General features: G+C 47.6%; 1 protein-coding gene across 1 annotated transcript in view; it reads left to right on the forward strand.

The window, feature by feature from the left end:
• Positions 1–25,250, forward strand: part of Entpd7 (ectonucleoside triphosphate diphosphohydrolase 7) — a 40,522-nt gene extending 15,272 nt beyond the window's left edge. The window contains exons 5-13 of the mRNA XM_032892020.1: positions 258–408; positions 6,810–6,913; positions 10,415–10,471; positions 11,227–11,360; positions 14,734–14,900; positions 17,461–17,785; positions 20,715–20,800; positions 22,289–22,450; positions 23,670–25,250. Of these exons, the coding sequence (XP_032747911.1) occupies positions 258–408; positions 6,810–6,913; positions 10,415–10,471; positions 11,227–11,360; positions 14,734–14,900; positions 17,461–17,785; positions 20,715–20,800; positions 22,289–22,450; positions 23,670–23,901 (1,418 nt within the window). The 3' untranslated portion in view covers positions 23,902–25,250. The remainder of the gene's footprint in view (positions 1–257; positions 409–6,809; positions 6,914–10,414; positions 10,472–11,226; positions 11,361–14,733; positions 14,901–17,460; positions 17,786–20,714; positions 20,801–22,288; positions 22,451–23,669) is intronic.
• The last annotated feature ends 747 nt before the right edge of the window (positions 25,251–25,997 follow it).

Below are 25,997 nucleotides of genomic sequence, written 5' to 3' on the forward strand. Positions count from 1 at the left end.
AGGCTGGCCTCAGACTCAAGAGATCCCCCTGCCTCTGCCTCCACAGTGCTGGGATTAAAGGTGGCACCGCCACCCAGCTCCTTTGGCAAAATCTTACAAGTATTCATATTTCGAGTATTATATAATCTACACTAAAATATATACATAGATGTGTGTATGTCTTTATAGATATATACACATATATATGTACATATATATACACACATATATATGTCTCCTCTGTATTTTTTGTTTTCTTTTGTATTGTTCTACCTAAGGGATCTCCGCAATGGCAGACACTCCAGAACATGCTAGCGATTACCTTCGACCTCTGCTGAGCTTCGCTGCCGCTCACGTGCCCGTGAAGAAGCACAGGGAGACACCTCTTTACATCCTCTGCACGGCGGGCATGAGGCTGCTCCCCGAGAGGTGAGAGTCAAGATCTCACAGGACTTAGATGGAGTTGGGCGAAGGCTCAGCGCACAGTTCACAGGGGACAGAGGCAGCTTGCTCAGAAGCAGGGTAGAGCCATTTCTAGCCAGCTATTGCAGTTAGAGACTCACATCTTTGTGTCATTTGCCACTTTGGGATCAGTGTCTGTCTGAGATGACAAAGGGGTTCTGAGTTTGGATTGAGGGTGTGGTGACAATCGGGAGTGGCGGCGGCGGTGGCTGGGTCATGAAGCAGCTATGGAGAGACCACATTTGCACAGAAGCAGTAGGAGGCTCACCTGGGGAGGCTGGAGCAGCAATGCAGCCTTCTGTTTCTCTGCCTGTGTCCTGGGATGACTGCCGAACCCCTCCTCTCCCTACTACACGCCCCAACCAGTGAGGTCTTGTCCACCCGAACCCAAATTCAGCCTGCTATCTTGACATCCGGTCCTTCTTCTTACTTGTGACAGGGAAGAGGGTGTTGTATTTAGGTCGGACACCTCCTTGTTTGTGATTTTTTTTCCCCCTCTCTGATGCGTCCTGGGTCCCAGCATGTTTACTCTGGAGCTGGTTCGAGAATGAACTTCCAGAGTCTTGTATCTTCGTGATTGTGTTTTATTGTGAGAGCACTCTGCCTTATACTCTGATCACTATGACACGTACCCAAGCAGTGCAGTTTAAAGAGGAAGATTTATTCTGAGCCCCAGTTCTCATCCGGAGCTGGCCGTCTACCTCTGTTTCCCAAGTGGTGGAATTAAAAGCGTGTGCCACCACCGCAGGCTAGCAGATAGACAGACAGAACCCCCAAATACAAAGATGCTGGGTTGAACACAGAGCCCAGCTTGGCAGGTGCTTCATCACCAGAACTTTGCCCCCAGCTGCCTATATATTGTTTTTTTTTTTTTTTTTTGATTTATTTATTTATTTTTTATGAAAGGCTGTCTTTATTTTATTTTGAGCCACCATGGTTGCTGGGATTTGAACTCAGGACCTCCTGGAAGAGCAGTCGGTGCTCTTAACCACTGAGCCACCTCTCCAGCCCTATATATTGTGTTTTTAAAAGGTTTATTTATTTTCGTTCTATGTGTATCCTCCATGTATGTCTGTGCACATGCGTGCAGAGCCCTCAGAGGTCACGGATGCTGAGAACCAAACCTGAGTCCTGTGTGAGAGCAGCCATTGTTCTTAACCACTGAACCACCTCTTCAGCCCTCATTGTACTTTTAAAACTTGTTATTTTAAACATTGTGTGTGTGTGTGTGTGTGTGTGTGTGTGCGCGTGCACGCATGCCTGTGTTCACATAGAGGTCAGAAAACAACTTACAAGAGTTAATTTTCATCTTTCAACATGTAGGTTCCAGGGCTTGAACTTGGGCTGACAGGATTGCTGACAAGTGCCTTTTCCTTCGTTCCTCTCAGCCGCCCTCCATACACACTTTCTGCAAGTACCTGGGGTGCTGTTTTCCCTTGTATTTCCACTGTCAAGGGTTCTTGTTCTTCTACATCTCTGCAAATACTTGTTTGTTTGTTTGTTTGTTTGTTTTTCTGGCAGCAACCACCCCAACAGGTGTGAGTAGCCATTCACTGCAGTGCTGATCGCCAGTGGGTGTGAATAGCCATTCACTGCAGTGCTGATCCCCAGTGGGTGTGAATGCAGTGCTGATCCCCAGTGGGTGTGAATAGCCATTCACTGCGGTGCTGATCCCCAGTGGGTGTGAATAGCCATTCACTGCAGTGCTGATCCCCAGTGGGTGTGAATAGCCATTCACTGCAGTGCTGATCCCCAGTGGGTGTGAATAGCCATTCACTGCAGTCTTGATTTGCATTTCCCTTGTGAGGACCTTAAGAATTTCTCATATACCAGTTGGCCATTTGTTTGTCCTTAGAGCAGTGCCTGATCAAGTCCATAGTCCCATTTTAAAATCGGGTCGCAGGCTTCTTTCCGCTACATTGTAAAAGTTTCCCCTGTGTTTGGAGGACTGAGCACCCCATCAGATGCACAGTCTGTAAATGCTTCTTGCGTTCTGTAGCTTCCCATTCGTTTCGTTGGTTGTTCCCAGAGCTTTTTGGTTTGGAATCCTCCCACTTGTTGATCTTGGTTCTGTTGCCTATGGTTTCAGAGCCATGCTGAGCGCAGTGCCAGCATTGACGTTGGCAGTAAGCCTCCAGGGCGGACTTAGTCTCATATGCAAGGGGCGTTTCTTATTGGTGGAAATATATACTTTTTTTTTTTTTTTTTGGTAACTAGCAGTTCGGTTTTCCACACATTTAAATTTTCTCACTTGGTATTTCTTTTGTTATTTTTCCCAGAGCTGAGAATCAAATCTAGGGCCTTGTGCTTGCTAGGCAAGCGCTCTACCACTGTGCTAAATCCCCAACCCCACACTTGGTATTTCTTAAAACTACAGTAATAAAATCCCTAGCTGTTGACCGAAGGGCCTCAGTCTGGGTGCGCCAGGCAATGTAATCTCCCACAGCGTGGTGCACAGTGGACTCCTTGCGACCTCTGTGGACTGTGAGTGACCCACTCTCAGGCTAACTGTGAGAGGCAGACTATTTACACAGTCATTGTTGCCATGAGAGGCCTTCTAGCTCTCTATACAATTTCATTTTGATGTTACAAACCACACTTTAAATGTTATAGCTGTAACCTTACATCATTTACAGAAGTCCCAGAAGTACACCAGGACAAACAAAACAAACAAACAAACAAACAAACCCTGTTAATTCTGCTTCCCATCCTTTTCATTTTGTATTGGTGCCTTTTCTTTGTGTATCTCTCTATAATTTCTACAAAACTACAGTCACCCTATAAATCACACTATTGACTTACTTTAGACAGGATCTCACTATAGCCGCAAATCCATAGAGATCCACTTGCCTCTGCCACGCGAGTGCTGCGATCACAAAGGCAGGCGCCACCACATGCAGCTAAGACAGGGCTTTACGTAGTCCGTTCTGGTCCCTAATTCCCTGTGTAGCTGAGGGTGACTTTGAATCTCAGCTTTGTGCCTCCACCTTCCAAGTGCTGGGCTTAGAGCCAGGCACGCTCCATGGTGTTTCGCTGGTTTTCTGTGCCACCGGGGCTGAGCCGAGGGCTTCGTCCATGCTCGGTCAGCACTGTGCTAACTAAGCTGCATCTTCCATTCCTACGACTTTTCATTTTTTAGATGTATTTTATAATTTTATGTGTCTGAGTGTCCTGCCTACACGTAGGCATGTGCACCACCTGTGTGCCTCGTGCCCAAGTCGTTCGGAAGAGGGCGTCAGATCCTCTGGGACTGGAGTTTCCGATGGTTGTGAGCTACCGTGTAAATGCTGGGAATTGAACTCAGGTCCTCTGCAAGAGCAACAAGTACTCTTTCTTAATCATGGAGCCCACTTGCCAGCTCCAGAATTTTTGCTTTTTGAAGTAATCTACACATTCGTTAAGACTTTTTGAAACCCTGGGAAGAGGATAGGTGGCAGTGGGTGAGGTCGCTGGATCACAGTCAGTGGTTGCTGGTGGCTTCACCACCCAGGCTGCGGGGAGGAAACCAGGCTAAAGGGCAAACTGGCAGAGCCACCCAGGAGGGCTGGGCACAGGAACCTGGTTGGTGATTTGGCCACCATGTGTGTGTCTGGGGCAAAGTAGACATCTCCTGGCACTGCCCAGCACTGCCTCTGTCACGCACGTTCCCATGGGAAGAAAACTCCCTGTGTAGGTCCACTGTGTTCTTCTGTGGTAACTGAGTTGCAGAAGCTCTTTACCATGTCTTTACCGTGTCGAGCATTTCTCAAGCACGGTCCTTCTATTTATTTCTTCTCTGACCGCCTTTCTGGCATGCACACGTCCGTTCTGGGCTTGATGAAATCATGGCTGCCTCTAAGGCAAGATAGTTGCTGATGCACATCTGCCTGTGATGGTAAGAACCTGCTTTGCATGATTAAGGCCCTGCTGTTTCCTTAGCATTGTGAGTAATGCTCATGAATCATTGGGGCTGCGTTTGAATTCGTTTGCACTTTGCCAACAAGCGACAGAAGTTTTCTACCTCCCCTTTATAGTGGAAATACCCTTAACGATTGCATAAGGGCATTTACAGTATCATATTGAATTTAAATTAAAAAAATTTTTTTGAGATTATAATATTACAACATTTCTCCCTTCCCTTTCTTTTCTCCAAACCCATATATCTCTCCTTTTTCTCCTTCAAATTCATGTCCTCTTTTCTCCTTTTCTGTTATTATCTGTTCATATCTATATGCATATATAGTCCTAAACATTACTCTCTTGGTGTGTATAGTATTGTTTGGGCTGACCATTTGGCGTTGGACAGACAACTGGCATTCTCTTCCCTGGGGACGGACCACCTTTCCTGCTGCCCATCCCCTCATCGCCTGTACCCCTTCGTGTAGGACTGAGGCCTGTGCGCTCTTCCGTGTCCCCTTTGGCACACTCATTAGGATTGTCCCTGCCCCGTTCATGTCTTGGAGGTCGTGTTGGTGAGGCTTTTTAAACTGTGGGACACGTCAATATGAAAGTGCTCGTGCTCGGAAGGAGAGAACACAGCCTAGTGAGTCTCCTCTGTAACCCAGGGCTCCTGAAGCTTTACCACTAAGCTTAAGTAAAGAAACAACGTTGACGATAAAGCTCGTGTTCCTGTGCAGACCACGAGGAGGGTTTTTTAAAAATTTTTTTGACAACTTTTTTATCTTTAATTACACATGTCTACGTGGGTATGGGCACACGAATGCAAGTGCCTGGGAGACCAGAAGTCAGAGTCACAAGCGGTTGTGACACTGGATGTGGATGCTGGGAACCAAACTCAGCTCTTCTGCAAGAACAGTGGCCATATCGAAAATCTTCTCCTGCTAGCTCGTAGATGTATAATTACATCTTTCCTCTTAACATCAGCGTGGTATTAATTGCATTACATAAATGCTTCATGAATTACTTAACTAATTCCCCTGCTATCAACTTATTTTCCCCTGATTATTATAATAAATGATATTATAGTTAATTTTTTTATTATGTGGATTATATTTTTTAAAGTGTAGTGTCTTGGGGCTAGAGAGATGGCTTGTTAGTCAAGAGCACTTCTCAAAGAGGACCCAGGTTCTGTTCCCAGCACCTACATGATAGAGTCATCCGAAACTCCAGTTCCAGAGCATTTGATGCTCTCTTCTAACCTCAACAGGCACCAAGCTTGCATGTAGTACACATACATATGTGTAGGCAAAATATGCATAAAATTAGTAAATCTATTGTTTTTAGAAAGGAAGAGACTAGTGGAGGAAGACACCAGTGCTAACTCCTGGCCTCCGCATATGCACATGAACACACACACAAACACACACACACACACACACACACACACACACGCATACACCTACACTCTCACACACATACACTCACACATGCTCACACACACTCTCACACACATGCACACTCACACTCTCACACACATGCACACTCACACTCACACACACGCGCACACACATACACACACATGCACATGACCACATGTGCACATATGTGCAGTACAAATCTGAGATGACAACTGGTCTCATTTTTAACTAACATTTTTCTTGGATTTGTATTGTTACCTTTGCTTTATTTATTTATTTATTTATTTATTTATTTTTACTTTGTCTAATAATCCCAGGAAAACTCTTAAAACCTCCGAAGAAAAATACCTGAGTAGATACTAAGTTTCAACTGTCACACCCTTGAAATGGAAATTCTTATGAACTTTGGGTTTGAACCTCATCTGGGTTTTTCAAATGATAAGATTTTTATACAGAAAAAAGTCAACCCTTGAAACATGGAAAAGGAGATTAAAAAGTTAATTGTTAGCTTATATAAAAGATTATGTAAAAGCTTGTGGCACTCACAGTATAGTTTATGTAGTCACGTGGGGCATTGTCTGTATTGTGCAAGCTCCAAGGGTGAGTTTGTATTGTGTAACTGACTTCTTCCTCTCATAGTGGTTAGGGAAAATATCGTTGTATTTTATGAACTGTGGCTCTGTGCTGTGATTTCCTGACTCACTCTCTTCCAGAGGCACGAAGCCATGTGCTCCTCACTCAACACTGACCTACACCATTGTTCAAAGGGGTTTTTTGAGTAGGAGCCTGTTCTTTCCTTGCAGTTTGAACCTCTAAGTCAAAATAGGAACCAAAAGGGAGCAGAGCTAGACAAGGGCACGGGGTAGCTGGGGTGGCATCTTAACAAGACTGTAAATGGAAGGCAGCTTGTGAGAAGAGGTTTTTAAGAGATGGGGATTCACTGTGTTCCCTAGCGTAGCCCTTGACCCCTGGGCTCAAGCACTCCTTCTATCCCAGCCTAAGGGGCCGGCTTGGTGCCAGGTAAAAAGATGGTTAATAATTAACTTTGGGATTTTTTGTTCTCTTCTGCAGGCAGCAGGTGGCTATCTTGGCGGATTTAGTGAAAGATTTGCCGTTGGAGTTTGACTTCCTCTTTTCACAGTCTCAAGCCGAAGTGATCTCTGGGAAGCAGGAAGGTACTGAGCCTGGCAGAGGCAGAGCTGGGCAGGGGGCGGAGCTGGGCAGGGGGCAGAGCAGGGCGGGGCAGAGCAGGGGCAGGGCTGGGGCACCTCCCAAGAACTCGGGCGTCAGCTTCCTCAGCAGGTGTCTGGGATTTCTCTGTGCATCAGATTTCCATTTTCCTGTCAAGGATTGTTTTGATTCAGCTGCACGGTCCTTTTGCAGATTCCGCACGTGTAATCTGTTTCACACGGCTGCTTCTAGAGGTCACACATATCCGGTTTTGACAGCACGGAGTACCGTGCTTAGTATTGAATGATGATTCCGAATGGATCTTTGATGAGCTAATTGCACTTTTGGAAACATACAGCCCTAGGAGTTATGCATAGATTTAAATTTAAATGTGAAACAAGTTATTGCATTAAGGTGCAGGGAGACCATAACTCAAGGAATGATTAGGCTGAGTTACTTCCGTTTTAGGTTTTCCTCCACAGTTACAATTACTGTGGAGTTCTGTTACTTCCCTTAATACTGCATTGTTATTCTCATGTGGCCAAGACGTGCCCAAGGTGATAATTTGTTACCATTTCTTTTCTGTCTTCCAGACAGGGTATCACTATGTAGCCCTTGTTGGTCAAGAACTTGCTGGCTGGCTTAAAGCTTAGAGCAGTCCTCCTGCCCCTGGTACTTCTCTGAGATTACAGGCATACACCACTGTGCCCAGTTAGTCCCATCTCCTGAAAGAAGGCGACCTTGGGGCTGGGAAGATGGCTCAGTTGGTAAAGGACTTGCCACCCAAGCGTGAGGACCTGAGTTAGATCCCTCAGCACCACATAAAAAGCCAGGTGTGGTGACGACACCTGTAATCCCAGAGCTGGGGAGGCAGAGACAGGGGAATGCCTGAAGCTTAGAGTAGCCCAGAGCCAGCTGAATTGGTGAGGGAGCCTGTCTTCCAAACAAGGTGGAGGGTGACTGAGGAAGATTTTCACTGTTGATGTCTGGTCTATGTACAGGCAGGCAGGCAGGCAGGCAGGCAGGCAGGTGCGCGCGCGTGCGCACGCGCGTACACACACACACACACACACACACACACACACACACACACACGACCAAAGACGATCAGTTTTAAAGTAGGCATTTTTTTTTTTTTGGTTCTTTTTTTCGGAGCTGGGGACCGAACCCAGGGCCTTGCGCTTCCTAGGCAAGTGCTCTACCACTGAGATAAATCCCCAACCCCTAAAGTAGGCATTGTTATGTCTTCTAATTGCAGTCCACCAAAGGGAAGAATTTTGTTTTTAAAAATGAAATCCTGAAGTTTGCAATTCCTTCTTAATGTTCTATTTTTTTTTTTTTTTTGCCAATATCTGCTTTTAATGTTTACTATTCTTCGGGGTTTTAATTTTACAAAACATTTTAAATGATTTATTTATTCTTCTTTTATGTGCATTGGTGTTTACCTGCATGGGTGTGTAGTGTGTGAAGGTGTCAGGTCCCTTGGAACTGGAGTTACAGTTTCGAGTTGCTACGTAGGTGCTGGGAATGGAGCCCAGGTCCTCTGAAAAAGCAGCCAGCATTCTCTTACTCACGAGCCCATCATCTCTCCAGCCCTTACTGTTTTTTAAACGTTTTATCCTATTCTTATTTCTTGTGCCTGTGTTCCACGGCTTGTGCGTGAAGGTCAGCCTTCAGCGGTCATTGCTCTGCTTTGACAACACGGGGCCCAGGAATTTTGCTCAGCCCATCGGAGTTGGCTGCGAGGATCTTTCCCCACAGAGCCAGCTCACCCGCCCTGAACCAATCCTTCCTGCTGCTCTGCACCGCAGTCTCTATGCAGTACGCGTCTTTTAAGCACCGTTATCAGATGAGCTGTTCACTGGCTCTCAGTGATGAGTTTTTCAATCAAAGCTTTGACATTGCAGTTTACATTTGTCCCGTGTACATCAGCCCCTGGCCAGTCTGGGGCTGGGCAGTGAACTGTCCCACAATTCAGTTCTGAATATATAGTTTATATACTACACGCACGTGTGCCTTGGAGGTGAGACATTCTTTTGCAGCCGTACCCTGTGCTCTCGTGGCTTTCCTGATGCTTTCTGGTTCCTTGGAGCGTCTGTTCTTGCTCCTCTGCTTAGAAAAGTAGGTCTTCAGTTTGTCTGCCCTGCCAGGCTGGTACTGTGATTTCTTCTGCATCCGGAACAGCTCCTCTGGCCAAAGAGAATTCCTTTCTGTTAGCATGTCAAGTGCCCGCTCATCTGTATCTTGTCTGTGGCAGGAGCGCCTGGGTAGAAAGGGACAGAATGAAACAGAAGCCAGCCAGGCCCAGTGTGGTGGCTCATGCCTTTAATCGGGACAATCCTGAAGCAGGAGGATTGTCCCAAGTTTGAAGGTACAGGGCGAGGCGAATTGCAGGCCAGCCTGGGCTACAGAGACTGACAACAGAATGAAACGGGCTGGGAAGATGTCCAGCAGAGTTTCTGTGGCGTATGCACAAGAAGCTGAGTTTGGATCCCCAGCTCTCACAAACACCAACCATGAGCATGGCCCTGGGGAGGCAGGCATGAGCTATGTGGGACTTGGTGGCCGATCAGTATTGCTGAGTGAATGAGCTCTAGGCTCAGTGAGTGGCCATGTCTCAAAAAAGTAAGATAGAAAGTGACAAAGGAAGGCAAGCCACACCTGGTTCATACTTTATCTCAAACTGCTTTTGAGTTGAAGCCAAGCAATATGTAAGAAAAAACAAATGAGACTCAGCCTAGCCTGGGAGCATCTTACAAAACTGCTGTGTGTGTTCCACCTAGAGCTGCGTTTGCATTTTGTGGGGACACCGGGTTGGAGTTTTCCTCCACCTTTCCCAGAAGCCACCATTCTCCCCCATGCTCCCCCTGGTGCCAAGATCAAACCCAGCCCTGTCCACACTAACCAGGCGCACTCCCACTGAGCTCTACCCTAGGCCCCTCCCATCGCTCTCTCAGCCAGCTCTCACAGGTTGGCCTGAAACAAGCTGTGTAGACCCTGGCTGGCCTCAAATTCATAGTAATCCACCTGCCTCTGCCTCCTGAGTGCTGGGGTTAAAGGCATGTGTCGCCAAGCCTGGCCTTTAATGCAGTTTTAAACATTTTGGGGGAGAGTTTTTTTTTTGTTTTTTTGTTTGTTTGTTTGTTTGTTTTTTACAATCAGTCCTATTCTTTGTAGAATTATTAGAAGTTACACATAATTGTAGAAAGGGGAAAATCACATGATAAAAGATGATGAACTTGTCGGTGGTTGGGCATGTAGGTAGCTAGCATGCATGGGCCCCAGCAGCATTTGGGATGGGGGTGGGTACAGTGTGGCAGATGGAGAGAGAGGAAGGGAAGAGAGAGAACAAGATTTACGGTCCGTGCACGGAGAATGTGGAGTAGAATATTATAGTTCTTCTTATTTTCCCAGGAAAAGGAGGAAAAGGGCAGCCTCAGGGAGGGGGTGTAAGTTTGGTCCAGCAGCAGCAAATTATAGAGAGGCCTTCTCCGTTTCTTCCTTAGGAGTTTATGCGTGGATTGGAATCAACTTTGTTCTGGGAAGATTTGACCATGAAGATGGTGAGTTCTGCCTTGCGGTGTTCTTCAGGGGCTGGGGCTTCTCTGCAAACCAACAGTAGTGTGTAAGCGCTTGGAACTGTCTCCAGTGTGTAAGCGCTTCAGACCGTCAGTAGCGTGTAAGCGCTTGCTGTGAGGTTTTCTCCTTTGTCTTCTTTCATGGAAAGCTTCAAACGCCTGTAAAAGCAGAAGCAGTAAGATGAACGTGGACGGACTCATCACCCAGTCTCAACACTTGGAATAGTTTACTATTTCCCGTGTCTGCTCTCCTTCTGCAGAACACACTTTTTAACCCCCCGTTGCTGCTGCTGCTGCTGCTGTTTAAATATCATTTATTGTATGCGTACGAGAACGGGGGTGTGCACGCATGGCGCCCGTGCAGAGGACAGCCAACTTGACAGAGTTGGTTCTCAGATATCCCCAAGATACAGAGTTGAAATGCTATATTTAAGTCATTTGCAAGAATTATTCACCATATACTGTACATTTAGTAGTTAGATTAATTTATTTTAGTTGCCTTCAAATAAAAAGCCAGAGCTTTTACGGGATAGGCCATCCGACTGGCCTGGCAGTTTTCCTCTCTCTGTCTATCTGTCTGTCTGCCTCTCTCTCTCTCTCTCTCTCTCTCTCTCTCTCTCTCTCTCTCTCTCTCTCTCTCTCTCCCTATGGTGAGGGGCTGGCAGAATGTTGTCTTTCCTTTCGTTTTTGGTTTTGGTTATTTGAATCCTGTTGCTATATCAATGATATACCGATTTCAGAGTCAGATGCAGACACTTCCGTGGACTCAGCATCAGGCCGCAGGAGGACAGTGGGAATCCTGGACATGGGAGGAGCCTCACTCCAAATTGCCTACGAAGTTCCTACCTCAGCCTCCGTCCTTCCTCCCAAACAGGTATTTTGCCTTGTATGGAAATTAGGAATGCCAGTACTGGTGAAGGAAGATCACTGTTTGAAGCTTGGGTTATTTTGGGGGGTGGCATTGGGGGGTTGTCTCTCAATATATGACCCTGGCTGGCCTTGAACTCACAGAAATTTGCCTCATTAAAGGCCTGTGTCTGCCACCACCCTGGCACTCATTTGCATTATATTGAGTAGGTTACCTCCCTGAGCCTCAATGTCCCAAAGGCATGATAATTTATCTTGTAAAGTTGTAAGGGCATCAGGGTGCAAAGCACTTGGCAAGTGGCCCAGCTTGTGATAAGTGCTTGATACATCTTAGCAGTTACAATTAATACTGTGTATCTTTTGGGTTGGTCTGAAGAGTGAACATTACAGGTCAGTCCTGGGTACCATTCATAGAGACCCTTTCCCTCCTGTTCCTTTCTCTCAGCACCTTCTGTGCTCATGTGTGTGGGTGTGCACACATTTGGGTACATATGGTGGTAGAAGCTGGAGGACAGATCAGGTGTCGAGATTGTGTGTCACCTTACTCTTTGAGACAACTTTCTCACTGAACTCGGAACTTATATGCTAGACTGGCTAGTCAGCAAGCCCCAGGAGACCTTCTGTCCTCTCTTCCCCAATATGGGGATTGCAGGCATGTACCAGCACACCCAACTTTGTGTGTCTGTGGTGTGAGTGCTTGTGTAGGTAAGAGTGATCGTGGAGACCCAAGGTTAACATTACACACCTAGGTTTTCATGTGAGAACTGGGATTCAAACTCAAGCCCTAATTCTGTGTGTGATAAGTACTTTACTGAAGGAGTCCCTGGCCTCTTAAAGAATATATTTTACTGCTAACTTCTGTTTGTCTGTTTGTTTGTTTGTTTGTTTTGTGGCACTGTGGATTCATCCCAGGGTCCTGCATATGCTAGGAGAGTGCTGTTCCAATGAATTGCATCTCCAGCCAAGAGGTATTTTTAGGGGGAAGGTTCACCGCAGAGAGAAAAGGGAAGCATCCATTTTAAGTGTGTATACGCAGGAGACATAGGACATGCTAGCTACGCGGCCTCTAGAAGTCTATGGAGTCAGCCAGTCAGTGTCAGGCAGACCACAGCAGTCCTTGTGGGTTTATCTGAGTGGTGGTTTGTCACCCTCGGTGCTGTTGATATTTGGGGCTGAATGATTGTGTGTGGCTGGGTGTACTGTGGTGCTTAGCATGGCCCCTGGTTGAAACCCTCTAGTTATAATGGCTGGGAGGAGATAGGGACCAGCAGGGTCAGCCCATTTGTGAAGGCCTCAGAAGGAGCCATGCTGACTTCACGGAAGGTGCTCTGTTTACCTGGGCCTAGGCTCAGAGTTAAAGTCTAGCAAAAGCCGTCTCCTGCTGTCCCAGCGTGTACCGGGGCACAGAGAAAGCATCGGTTTGGAATGTCCAAGGTGTGCTCAGTAGCCTGATCCAGCGTAGGATCTTCAGGGGTGACTCTGAGGAGAGAGGGTGGAATTGGACTCTGAGGAGTCTTGAGTGTTGTTGTAGGGGGATTGGTTTTTCTTTCTGTCACTTGTTCCAAAGTTTCAAGAAAGGCAGTCACACGAACCTCAGTTCCATAGTCTGACAAACTCGGATGGCCTTTCCCAGCTGTGAGTTTTGTGGCCACATTGGCTGTGTGCTGTTTAATTTTTCTAGAAAATAATTTTCGCGAGTAGGAAAAAGCAATGTAGACTAGAGAGCCTTGAATGAGAAGTGGCAGGACCGAAGTCAGCAGTGGGAATGGAATTGGGTGGAAGGGGACACATTAGACTGATACAGATGGTAGTGCTGTGAATATTCAGGGAAATACTTTTGTGTAGACATATGTTTTTAGGTCTCTTGGGTCTACATCTAGAAGTAAAGTTGCTGGGTGCAGCAATGTGTCCACAAATTAAGAATACTACGATTCAAACAGCTATTGCGACTTTGTAATAATTACACATTAAGAGAATTACACACAGAGTACGTTGGGAAGTTCATTCATGGCAGGCAGTAGGGATGGGGTTGGCTATGAGGAAGAACAGGAATAATTAGAACAAAAGAGGGGCTTCGCTATGGCATGGGACCACGAGCTTGGGGACATAATTCAACCTCTGCATTTAATCCTGAAAACCAAAATCGTGGCCAGGCATGGTGGCGCACGCCTTTAATTCCAGCACTTGGGAGGCAGAGACAGGTGGATCTCTGTGAGTTTGAGGCTACCCTGATGTACACAGTGAGTATCAAGCCAGCCATGGTTACACAATGAGACCCTGTGTGAAACAAAAGAATGAATTAGTAGAAATACACCCTGCCTTAGGTTTACTGCTGTGAACAGACATCATGACCAAGGCAACTCTCATAAGGACAACATTCAATCAGGGCTGGCTTACAGGTTCAGAGGTTCAGACCATTATCATCTAGGTGGGAACATGGCAGCATCCAGGCAGGCATGGTGCAGGAGGAGCTGAGAGTTCTACATCTTCATCTGAAGGCTGCTAGGAGAAGACTGCCTTCCAGGCAGCCAGGATGAGGGTCTTAAAGCCCATGCCCACAGTGACACACCTACTCCAACAGGGCCACACCTTCTAATAGTGCCGCTCCCTGGGCTGAGCGTGGACAAACCATAACACACCCAAATAACAATCCTGCCACACACACCCTTCTTTTGAAGATAAAACTGAACTTTCCCGCTGCCCAAGGCTATCGCAGGAAATATTGAATAGTTTGAAGGTCATAAAATACATCCCGTGATGATCTTTTCTTTTCAGTTAAAGGATTTTTTTTTCTAATTATGAAAATAGTATATTTCCATTGTAGAGAATTGGAGAATACAGAAGTCCATACCGGACAATGGCGTTAGCTGTAAATAAACCCAGCTTCCCTGCCGGCTGCTTCTCTGGCTGCTGTTAAAACGTACACAGAGAGAAACGAACTTAAGAGGAAGGGTTGCTATGGCTTACATTTGAGGGGACACAGACCCTCACAGTGGGGAAGGCACAGGAGCGTGAGGCAGAGAAGAATTTGGTCTCAGCTTCCTTTCTCCTTCATTCAATGCAAAGCCGCAGCCCATGGAATCACACCACCCACATTCAGCAGGGGTCCTCTCTCCTCAGTTAAACCTCATGGGAAATGACCTCACAGACATACACAGGGCCTTGCCACCTAAATCAAATCTGTGATCCTCCTGCCTCAGCTGCGTTAGTGCTGGGATTACAGGAGTACATTACTGGGCCGGGTCAGGAGGATGAGAGGCTGTTTTAAAGAGTAGTCATAGAGACAGAGTATGCTGTATTCACGGTACCACTGCTTTCTGAAAAAGGAGCTGAAACTCTTCTTTTTCCTCTTCTTTTTTTCTCTTGATGTTTTGTTACAGGAAGAAGCTGCCAAGATCCTGCTGGCTGAGTTCAACCTGGGCTGTGACGTGCAGCACACGGAGCATGTGTACAGGGTTTACGTCACTACCTTTCTGGGTTTTGGGGGCAACTTTGCCCGGCAGCGCTATGAAGATCTGGTGCTGAATGAAACGCTTAACAAAAACAGGTACATTTAGCAGGGAACCCACGTTTCTAGAGTACAATGTTACCAAGTGCAGACGTTAGGAAGAAGCAGTAACATCCAGCTATGATGGCTACGGCTGCCTCCTCCTTTCCACCAGCATCTCTAGGGGCCCTGTCAGGCCCTGCTCTGCAAGGGTACATTCCGCTCTCTAGTAGGAAGCTGGCAAAAATGTCCATGTGTTGCTGTATACCACAGGCACACCTGACATCACAGGATGTGTGAGGCTAGGAAAAGCGGTTAAGTCCACTCCTGTGAGCCTATGTAAAGTTAAGATTGCCTTTAAAATAGTGTTGCAAGTTTTGAATAGCCAATTTTTCATCCAGAACTGCCGCGATCACTGATTTCTTGAAAAAGATTGTGTGTTTGAAGTGCCTGCAGACATCAGAAGGGGGTGCTGGGTCCCCAGGAGCTGGAGTTACGGTTGGTTACGAGCCATCTCATGTGGGTCCTGGTAACTGGTCTTGGGTCCTCTCCCAAAGCAGGAAAATACCCTTAACAGCTGAACCCCAAGATCTCCAAGCCCCAAGTTCACTGACTTTTTCATATGACTTTCAGGCCATAATGGAAAGCTATGAAGTAATTGTTCTTATTTGTTTGTTTTGATTAGAGTCTTTTTTTTTTTTAAATCATCGTGCATTGAAGAAGATACATAAACAACAATTCTTTTCTACCAAAAAAAAAACTACATCCATAGGTTTAGCAAGAAACACTAATCTAAAGAGGCACTTGTGTGTCCCATAGCAATAGCTTCTCCGTGGCCGTTCTCTTATATGTCGAGAATGTTGAAGAAAACGCCTTGTCATGAGTCTTTTTAATTGTTTAAGTCTCCATCGCTAAGGGTCACGGAGTCGGGGGATGCAGGTGTCCTGGATGGTTGCACGGACATCACAGTGTTTGTCTCTGTCCGGGCAAGCTGACTAGAGCCAGGGCACTGCTGTGATGCCAGCGAACCCTGGCTCTGCAGGCTCACGGTGGCGTCAGTTCTTAAGGAGCCGCCGCGCTCGCTCCCCTTCTCTGCTGTCCTGTGCTCTCTCGTCTCTGGCTGGGCTGCATCATTTCCCATGCTGTGCCTTCTGGCCAAGCTTCGAAGTTGCCTGCTTTAGGATTTAGGTCAAAGTATGGCTCCTGTAGCTGCCAGTCTACCAGACAAACCTCTCCTCCTGGATGGTTCTCGCTTCTTCATGCGTTTCATTGTAGTTAGCGATGTGTCCTTAAAAAGAACCCGCTTGTTCCCGAGTATTCTGTCACATCTCCGTTCTATGCCCTCCTTCAGTCTCCCCGTGTGGCATCTCACCCCCATGGCCCACTCGTCCCCCTCTGCCTGCTTAGGAATGGATAGTGGACAACCAATGCAGTTGCCAGTGCTCTCCGGACCCTCATATTAATCTCCTTGGTAATAAGAATATGACTGCTAGACAAATACGGACTACAGAGATAGAACTGTGTGATGTCCTTCCTCCCCACTTAGAGGCCGAGGGGGCTTGACTCAGTCCCTGGAGCTGACGCTCTGCCTGCTTTGTTCCAGAGCCCTCACTCAGAGCCTGAGTCCGCCATGCACTGCCATGGTCCCCTCTTCAGGAAGCCCTCCCTATTGGCTGTTCCACTGTGTGTGTGTGTGTGTGTGTGTGTGTGTGTGTGTGTGTATGTCATGTGTGAGTGGGGGCACGAGTGTGTCCTGGGACACATGGCCTTGGGTGTGAATCCTCATCACCTTCACCTTGTTTGAGATCAGGGTCTCTCTTTTGTCACCACCCTAAAGGCGTTTTCTCACAGAGGCACTGGAAGGCGCACTTAAACATTCAACTGCATAACACGGGTAAACAGTAATGAATAATGAATAATCTCGAGTGAGCACACTCCTGTCCGTGCCCCCGAGAGGAACCAAAACACAGTCCAAGAACAAGGCTGTGTTTTAAAGAAACTGAGGTCACAAGACTCTTATCCGTTTTTCTCAGAGCGTTCTCAGAAGCACTCGGAAGTCTCTTCAGGTCCTGTCCCACGTTGCGATAGTCCACTACCGTGCACACCAGGCTCACTGGCCTGTTAGCTTCAGGGACTTCTCTGTCTGCTTCCCATCTCCCTGACAGACACTGGGTCACAGTCCTGTGTCACCTGATCTGGCTATTCTGTGCGTTCCGGGGATTCAGACTCACGCTTGCGCGTCCAGTGCTTTACCCGCTGAGCCATCTCTCCAGCCCCCAGTTGTGTGTTAAACAGGAGCTCCTTGCAGTTTTCAGAGGTGTGTGGGAATGAAGGCCCTAGGGGAGAACAGATTTACAGCTGTTTGACCCAACGCTGGGAAATACATGTTGGCGATACGGTTGAGGGAAACCCATCACTGGTACAATTCTCTTTTTTTTTTTTCTAAGCCCAATTTACTTAAATTAAATAGGCAGATGCTGCCACCGCATGGTAATTCTCTACTTACTGTTGCTGGGGCTGTCGTCGTCGTCGTCAAACATCAGGGTTTTGTGAGGCGAACTGTCGTTCTTAGGTCAGGTTCATCAGTGTCACATTCTGTCTGTCTCTGTCATTGTGACAGATTGCTGGGCCAGAAGACAGGCCTGAGTCCTGACAATCCCTTTCTGGACCCCTGCCTGCCCGTGGGACTCACGGATGTGGTGGAGAGGAACAGCCAGGTCCTTCACTTCCGAGGGAAGGGAGACTGGGCCACTTGTCGGACGATGCTGAGCCCCCTGCTAGCACGCTCCAACACCAGCCAGGCCTCACTGAACGGCATTTACCAGTCACCAATCGACTTCAACAACAGCGAGTTCTATGGCTTCTCGGAGTTTTTCTACTGCACAGAGGATGTACTGCGCATCGGAGGCCGCTACCATGGACCGACATTTGCCAAGGCTGCTCAGGTAACTCACTAAGAATAGAGGTGACTCATGTTGGCAGCTGACATCAGATTTACTGCCTTTGCGCCAGGCAGGCTTTGCTTGCATAATCTCACTCAAGGCTTTACAAGGGCCTATGAGCCTCCATTTTATAGAGGAGAAAGTAAACTCAGAGGTTAAGGGGCCATCTCTGTTAAACTGCCTTCTGATGTGCACATTTAAATCTCCTTGGAGGTATTACAGCAAGGTATAAAATTGTCCTAATGGTGATCAGTTAGCTTTTCTTCCCACTTCCCTAAACATTTGTGGTTAAAAAGTGTCATTTTGTATATTTTCCCCTTTGGAGGTGTCTGACTTGTAATGTGCTCTTGGTGGACAGGCCTGTTTTTCTTCTCTTAGTCTGGACTAGTAAGAGGCCAGAATCAGGGCTAAGTGACTGAGCAGTTCCTGCTCTTCCAGAGGACAAGAGTTCACTTCCTAGGGTTCCTAGCGTATAACGAACTCCTGTAAAAATCCACAGGACCCTGACACCATTTTCTGGTCTCTTGGGTACTCACACACACGTGATACACACGTACCATTCCCAAAAATACTTTTAAAGGAGGCCAGAATGGTATGGAGTCATTGGTAGAAGGTGTTGTAAACTCCAGTGGTGGTAGAACTATTTAAGTGAAAGACTAAAAATTCACTTTGCACATAAATAAGACTTAAACAATCACACCGATGTGCATCTTTAGTTACCCCCACAGTTACAAGTTTGACCAGCTCTCTCTACCTCTGCCTTAGTTTAGAGGCTGTAAGTCAAATTGGTTGTTGCTCTTACTATATTTTTTTGTTTTTTGTTTTTTTTTTTCGGAGCTGGGGACCGAACCCAGGGCCTTGCACTTCCTAGGCAAGGGCTCTACCACTGAGCTAAATCCCCAACCCCTTTGTTATTGTTTTTGAGACAGAGTCTCACTGTGTTGCCCTGGCTAGTCTGGGAGTTTGCTGTATAGGTAAGGTGTATAGGTATATAGGTAAGGCTGGTGTCCTTACCTCTGCCTCTCAAGTGCTGGGATAAAAGGCACCTGTCACCACACCTGGTTTGCTTGGTCAACTAGAAAAAAGATAACTAAAACAAAATACTTGCGATGTTCAACTTAAAAGGGAAGGAAAGGATCTCTCGTCTCACAGCTTGAGAGTTCCAGTCCAGGTCACATGACCCCTTTGCTTTGGGCACATCGTGGTAGAAATGCATGGCTGAGCCGAAATATTTTCATCATTCGCCTGGGAGCAAAGAGTGTAGAGGGAGCTGGGATCCTGTGATGTCCTTTAAAGGCTGCCCGCAGTGATCTGCTCCCTGGTCCCAACAGTGCCACACAAGGGCCCAGGAGTCTTAGGGAACCTTCTGGATTGAGCACAGTCACCTCTGATTTTTATATGACTTTGTGATCTGCCTGAGAGACCGAGAGGGAAAGAATCTCTCCTCCTGTGTTTTTTATGCGTTCTCTTCTTCTCCCTGTTCTTTCTGCCGCTCCGTCCCCAAAGGCAGGCCCGGAAAATTGTGGCACTCCTGCTTCACGCTGCTCCTTCTCTGGCTCAGGGGCCCCTTCTTCCTTTCTTCCCAGAGTCCCAGGCTTCCTGACTGGTTTGCCTCCAGTCTTTTTTCTTGTCACAAAGATTCTCCAGAATCTGTTGTTTTGAACACCAGAGGGCTCAAGGGATTACTTAGCCATGTTGCTGGTGACTCAGTAAGTTGTCTGAGGAGAAGAGGTTGTTGCCCTGACTTTTTAAAATCCCAATCCAAATGCTGTCCTCCACCCTCCCTAGACCCCCAGTTCCCACCCTCCTCATTGTCCACTTCCTGCTCCCACCTTCCCTAGACCCCCAGTTCTCACCCTCCTCACTGCCCACCTCCTGCTTTGCTTTCCTATGAACTCTGTGCCATCTCTCACACTCGCACACTCGCACACTCGCACACTCGCACACTCGTACACTCTGTGAGGCCATTTGTCTGTTCTCTTTACCGGTTGAATGAAACAGGGCCTTTTTTCCCTCAATGCTTCATCCTCTAGCCCGCAGGAGAGCACCCGGCAGCCAGTCAGCGAGTCTTCTTTCTCTGAACTCTTACCCCCAAGAGTGGGATTTTTTTGTGGGGGGGGACCTACCCAGAGGAAGAATAATGGCACAGACTTAATAATTTTATAGCGTAGGCTACTTCCCATCTAGCTCATCTAACTTAACCAGCCCGACTGTTCTAGTCCACATCCTGCCACGTGGCCTGTGACCCCCTCGCCACCCCCCCCCATATCTGACCTCCTTTGGGTCCTGCCGAGGAATCTCCTCACCTCTGCTTCTCCCAGAGACCCTCTCTCAGCCCGGAAGGCCTGCCTTCCCTTATCTGCCTAGCTGTCGGTGTCAGTTTTTTATTAAGCGAACCAGCTAGTGAGGAAGGCATTTGGGCAGGTGAGGAGCCATAAGAATAACAATACTAGGGGTTGGGGATTTAGCTCAGTGGTAGAGCGCTTGCAAGGTCCTGGGTTCGGTCCCCAGCTCCGGAAAAGAAAATAAAAAAAAAAAAGAATAACAATACTAAAACCCAGCCGGTGCGCCCCAGCACCCCCCCCAAAGTCTTTTGAGAACTGTAACCCCCAGACAGGCTGATGACAGGTAGCTCTCCTTGCCCATGTGAGTTCTCCACAGCGGAATCGAACCAGCTCCCTGGCTTTCGTCAGCCATTCTTACTCCTAACCTGACACCTGAGAGGCTGGCTCAGGAGTCAGCCTGGGCTGTTTTGTACTAGACGTCGAAGCGGTGGAAACAGAGGAGGTGTGGCATCCTGGTCGCCGCCCCAACGTGCCGATCATTTTCCTTGGCGCGACAGGAGCCTTTGAGGGACTAGAATGTGCCTGTTGGAGACTTGGAGAGTTTACCTGTGATTTTGAGCTGCGCTGTGTCTCTGTGCTTGTTCCAGGATTACTGTGGCATGACTTGGTCGGTGCTAGCCCAGAGATTCAAGAATGGCCTCTTTTCTTCACATGCAGATGAGCATCGACTCAAGTAAATCCATTTTTCTTCTACTTTAGATGCGGTCTTAACACATGGGCGACAGACTATAATGGAGACTCATTGAGCAGTACAGATTGGATTTTAGGCTGAAGAAGAATTTGATTATTTCATATTGTGGTGTCGGATGACCAATAGTTAACAAAGAACTCTCTCTCCAAGTGATCCAGTGCCAACAGCGATGACCTTTTTATATATTTATGTATATATGGTTTAAATGTAAGAGTGCTGTCTGTGTGTACACCTGCATGCCAGAGGAGGGCATCAGATCCCTTTACAGATGGTTGTGAGCCATCATGTGGGTGCTGGGAATTGAACTCAGGACCTCTGGAGGAGCAGCCCTTAGTTCTCTTAACCACTGAGCCATCTCACCAGCCCGACCTTTTTAATTTTAACCATTTTATTATAGAAAAGTAGCCCAAAACTAGAAAGAACCTAGCCTCAGCAACTGTCAAGATTTTGTCAGGAATCCATAATCCTCCCATAAATAAATGTTCAGTTTGAAGAATTCAAAGATGCTGGACATGGTGGTGCACACCTTTAACCCCAGCACTCAGGAGGCAGAGGCAGGCAGATCTCTGAGTTTGAGGCCAGCCTGATCTACAGAGTGAGTTCCAGGACAGCCAGGGCTACACAAAGAAAAAGGAAGAAGAGAAAGGACAGATTCAGAGGAACAAATATAAAATAGTACAGCGACCCTCTGTGTGCCTGTCATCCCCTCCCTGGTGACAGTGACCCTCTGTGTGCTGTCACCCGCTCCCTGATGACAGTGACCCTCTGTGTGCTGTCACCCGCTCCCTGATGACAGTGACCCTCTGTGTGACTGTCATTCCCTCCCTGATGACAGTGACTCTCTGTGTGCTGTCACCTGCTCCCTGATGACAGTGACCCTCTGTGTGCTGTCACCCAGTGTGTGCTGTCACCTGCTCCCTGGGAACAGTGACCCTCTGTGCCTGTTACCCACTCCCTGATGACAGTGACCCTCTGTGTGCCTGTCATCCCCTCCCCTCTCTGTGTGCTGTCACCTGCTCCCTGAACAGTGACCCTCTGTGTGCTGTCACCTGCTCCCTGGGAACAGTGACCCTCTGTGCCTGTCACCTGCTCCCTGATGACAGTGACCCTCTGTGTGTTGTCACCTACTCCCTGATGGCATGACCCTCTGTGTGTGCTTGTCACCTGCTCCCTGATGACAGTGAGCCTGCCAGTCTTGTTTTCCGTCAGTGCAAGTCACAGATAGTGTACAAACACATCGTAGCTATTTTAGGATGTTCTCTAAAGACAGGGATCTTGGAAATCAAAACAGGAGAAAAGCCCAGCCCCCGGCTCCAGTTCGGCTCTCCCCGGAGGTGAGAAGATGAAGCAGGAAGAGAGGCTGGTCGGTGACATCTGACAGAAACATATGCCTCCCTACAAAGGAATGTATTGTGGTTATATTTTCTTCATATTCTCTAAAGCCTCCTGAACTTTCTTGTCACAACACAGGTATCAGTGTTTTAAGTCAGCTTGGATGTATGAAGTCCTTCACGAGGGGTTCCACTTCCCCTACGACTACCCAAACCTGCAGACAGCGCAGCTGGTGTACGACCGAGAGGTGCAGTGGACGCTGGGCGCAATTCTGTATAAAACCCGATTCCTGCCACTCAGGTAAAGCCAACCAACCACGCTGGTACCCTGATTCCAGGGGATGTTAAGTCGATGCCTCAGAATCCGTCTCTCCAGTGAACTGCTCTACCTTCCCACTGTCCAGAGAGTCCTGTTGTCCCTTCCACGAGAGCCACTGTTGCAGTGAGGCGCGCTGAGACAGAAAGGTCGAGATGGGTTGGTGAGGAATCCCTTCCTCACCTTTGCCATTTCAGCTGTGGGAGGCCCCGTGCCTTGCCACTATGGCCTGTGAGATCTTTGGGTCAGGTTTTATATCCTCTTTCCTAGAACGGGTTCAGAAAAAAAGATGAACTTTCACTCAGTTGTGCCTTTTCCTCTAAGCTCTGTTGTCAGGAAGCAGGCGGGAGAGACATAAGGGAAGTGGGCCGTGTGGCACAGTGTGGGACCAGAGAGAGGGTGCACCGCCAAAAGTACTGATTCTTGTCACACAGGGTGCTCTCTGTCCCAACATTTGCCAGTTCCTGTTTGTCCAGAGAAATCAGAAATCTACATTTCATATGAAAATTTTCCATTTGAAGATTTACAGTTTTTAAAAACACTGCAGGTCATACAAACAAAAATGGATGTTAGTAGCTGGATGGCGCTAGAGTGGAACCCATCCTAGCCGGGCACCAGACCAGCGTTCTTTGGTTTATATAATGCCGTTTCTCCAGATTATACTACAACTGCTCAGGCCACAGCCACCGCCCGCGTGTCTGCGAGACCTAGGGAGTGCTGGGTGTGGTGACGCACGCCCTTAATCCCAGCATTCAGGAGGCAGGGCAAGTGAATCTCCGTGAGTCAGAGGCCAGCCTGGTCTACATTACCGAGTTCTAAAACAGCTAGCGCTACATAGACCCAGTCTCAAAAACAAAACAAAAACAAACAAATCAAAGCCCAAACAACAGAAGATTTATGTTGCAGGTGACAGTTTTTCGCCTCTCTGTTCAGTTTTTTTTTTTTAACCTTTAGTTTCAGAGGCCTTTGGATCTTGTCCCCACATTCTATAGCCCACGGATCTCCTCCTCCTGTAGACCAGGGAAAGGAAGGTGCTTGGAGGAGTCTGTCAGCCCTCGGCCCGGATGTCCTTAAGCTTCATTTGCTGGGCACGGCTGGTTTCTTAGGATGTTTGAGTGGAGAGATAAGTGGGTAAAGCAGGGTGGAGACTTTAGTGGACAGCCCGTGTCCACTTTGAAACTAACAGTTTTCTCCTCCCCCCCAGGGACCTCCGGCAGGGAGGAGTCCGGCAAGCCCACGGCAGCTGGTTCCGCCTTTCTTTTGTCTACAACCACTATCTCTTCTTTGCTTGTACGCTGGTGGTGCTTCTGGCCATCGTCCTGTACCTTCTGCGCATCCACAGAATTCACCGCAGACAAACCCGAGCCTCGGCTCCACTGGACCTGCTGTGGATCGAGCAAGTGGTGCCGATGATTGGGGTGCAGGTGGGGCCGTGAGGCTGGAGCGGAAGTGGAGAAACTCCAGTTCCTTCGGATTGCTGCTGCTGCTGCTGCTTACTGAATCCCCTCCACTTTCTCGAACTGGCCTCCGATGCTGCTTTGGCCTGTGAATTTCTACTTTTTCACTTTAATTTCTTTTTGGTGCCCAGGACGGGACCTCTTCTCAGAAGCCACAATTTAACTCCGAGGAGCTAAATGTTGAGAGGCCGGTGCTAAGCTTAGCCCAAATGAAGCATGCTTCTCCTTTATCTCAGAAATCTGATCCGTTTCTGGGACGTAGCATTTTTTTCCCCCCTTGCTGAAGCAAGTTTTTGATTGGGCAACCGGAGGCATGGTTGAAACCAACTTGGATTGACTGCTACAAAGCCAGAGACATTCCAGCAAGTGCAGTTGCCCGTTTTCTCTGTAACAGAGAGATCCTTATGTGGAGATCCACAGCCTTGAGTAGGGACCCAAGATCTCTGAGGTTCAGCGGACCAGATTTCAAGGCAACCAAAACGATACAACTTCCTTGCTTACTTGACAAGCCATTGCGGGTGTGCTCCGATATCGCTGGCAGTGTTGTTGACTTTGTTATATAGATCTGAGACGTTAGAGCGCCTTTGAAATGAACGACATATTGAAGATCTGACAGTATTTTTATCTGATACTTGGTCTGACCAGTATAGAAGACATTTCCATGTCTATGTGCCTCACAGGCTGCTTGGGCATTAATGTCGCCTTCTGAGCCTTAAGTGTGCTTATAGAATGGAGAAACCATGATGGGAACCGGGGACCTGGGTTTGCCTGTTTTGGGTTACTGTCCCACAGGTACATAGTGTGCAGAAGCTTCAAAGTGACTTCCCTCATTTCATTGCTAAATGTGTATTTTGGGAAGGAATGTATTTGTTTTGTTTTGTTTTGTTTTAAGAAAGAATAGCATCAGGAGAGTGGGCAAAGGCAATAAATCCAAGGTTTTGATTTTTGTTTTGCTTTTTTTTTTTTTTTTGAGACAGGGTCTCTGTAGCCCTGGCTGTCCTGGAATTTGCTCTCTAGACCAGGCTAGCCTCAGACTCAAACTCACAGAGACCTGCATCTTCCTCCCGAGCACTGGGATTAAAGGCATGAGACATCATGTCTGGCTTAAAGCCAAAGTTCTTTTTTTTTTTTTTTTTTTTTTTTTGAGATGCTTGAAAGACAGCAAATTCTAAACTTTGGAATAACTAGATAAATCTGCCAAGGAGCAACCTGGCCACTTTCTGGATGTCCGTCACAAACAGCTCTCCCATTAGTGGGGAGAGGACAGCCATATTCCCGATGTTTCCCCCACTGCCTCTCAGAAACTGCAGGAGCCTCTCGTGTGGTCCATGATCACTAGCTCCTCCCTGCCCCCATGGACTCCTTCTTATTTCCTGGACAAAACCATGAGGCCTGCTTGGGATTGTTCCCAGGGCTGACGCAGTAGTTTGATCTCTTCTTTTAGGGTTAAGTAAGGCAGGTCTCATGAGCCCAACTTTCTAGGTAACCAAGGCCAGCCTTGAACTCCTGATCTTCCTGCCTCCGTTCTCTTTGAAGTGCTGGGTTTAAAGGCGTGTGCCACCAGGCCTGGCCGGCTTTCCTTTCATTTTGCCAAAGCCTTTTATTTCTAGGGTTAGAAGACAGAAGAAGAAAAAAGGTCTAGAGAATGAAAAATGAATATCTTTGAAAATAAATTCCTACTGGGAACAGAAGGAAATGAGATGATTTATGAAATAGAGGAAGGAGTAAAGATGGTCTTAGGGGTAACCAGTGTGAGGGTAAGGGACCCAGCCATTAGGCCAGTCCTCAGCTGTCAGCACCTCTTCCTCCTCCTCCTCCTCTTCCTCCCTCCCCCTACTCCTCTTCTTCCTCCTCCTTCCTCCTCCTCTTCCTCCCTCCCCCTACTCCTCTTCCTCCTCCTCCTTCCTCCTCCCTTCTTCTTCCCCCACTTCTCCTTTCTCTTCTCCCTCCTCCCCCTTCCTCTTCTTCCTGCTCCTTCTCCCCCTCCTCCTCCTCCTCCTTCCTCCTCCTCCTCCTCCTTCCCCCTCCCTCCTGCTTTTTTTCTTTGTTTTTTTTTTTTTTTTGAGGCAGGGTGT

The sequence above is a fragment of the Rattus rattus genome, chromosome 2 (genome assembly GCF_011064425.1).
Source record: "Rattus rattus isolate New Zealand chromosome 2, Rrattus_CSIRO_v1, whole genome shotgun sequence".
Lineage (NCBI taxonomy): Eukaryota > Metazoa > Chordata > Mammalia > Rodentia > Muridae > Rattus > Rattus rattus.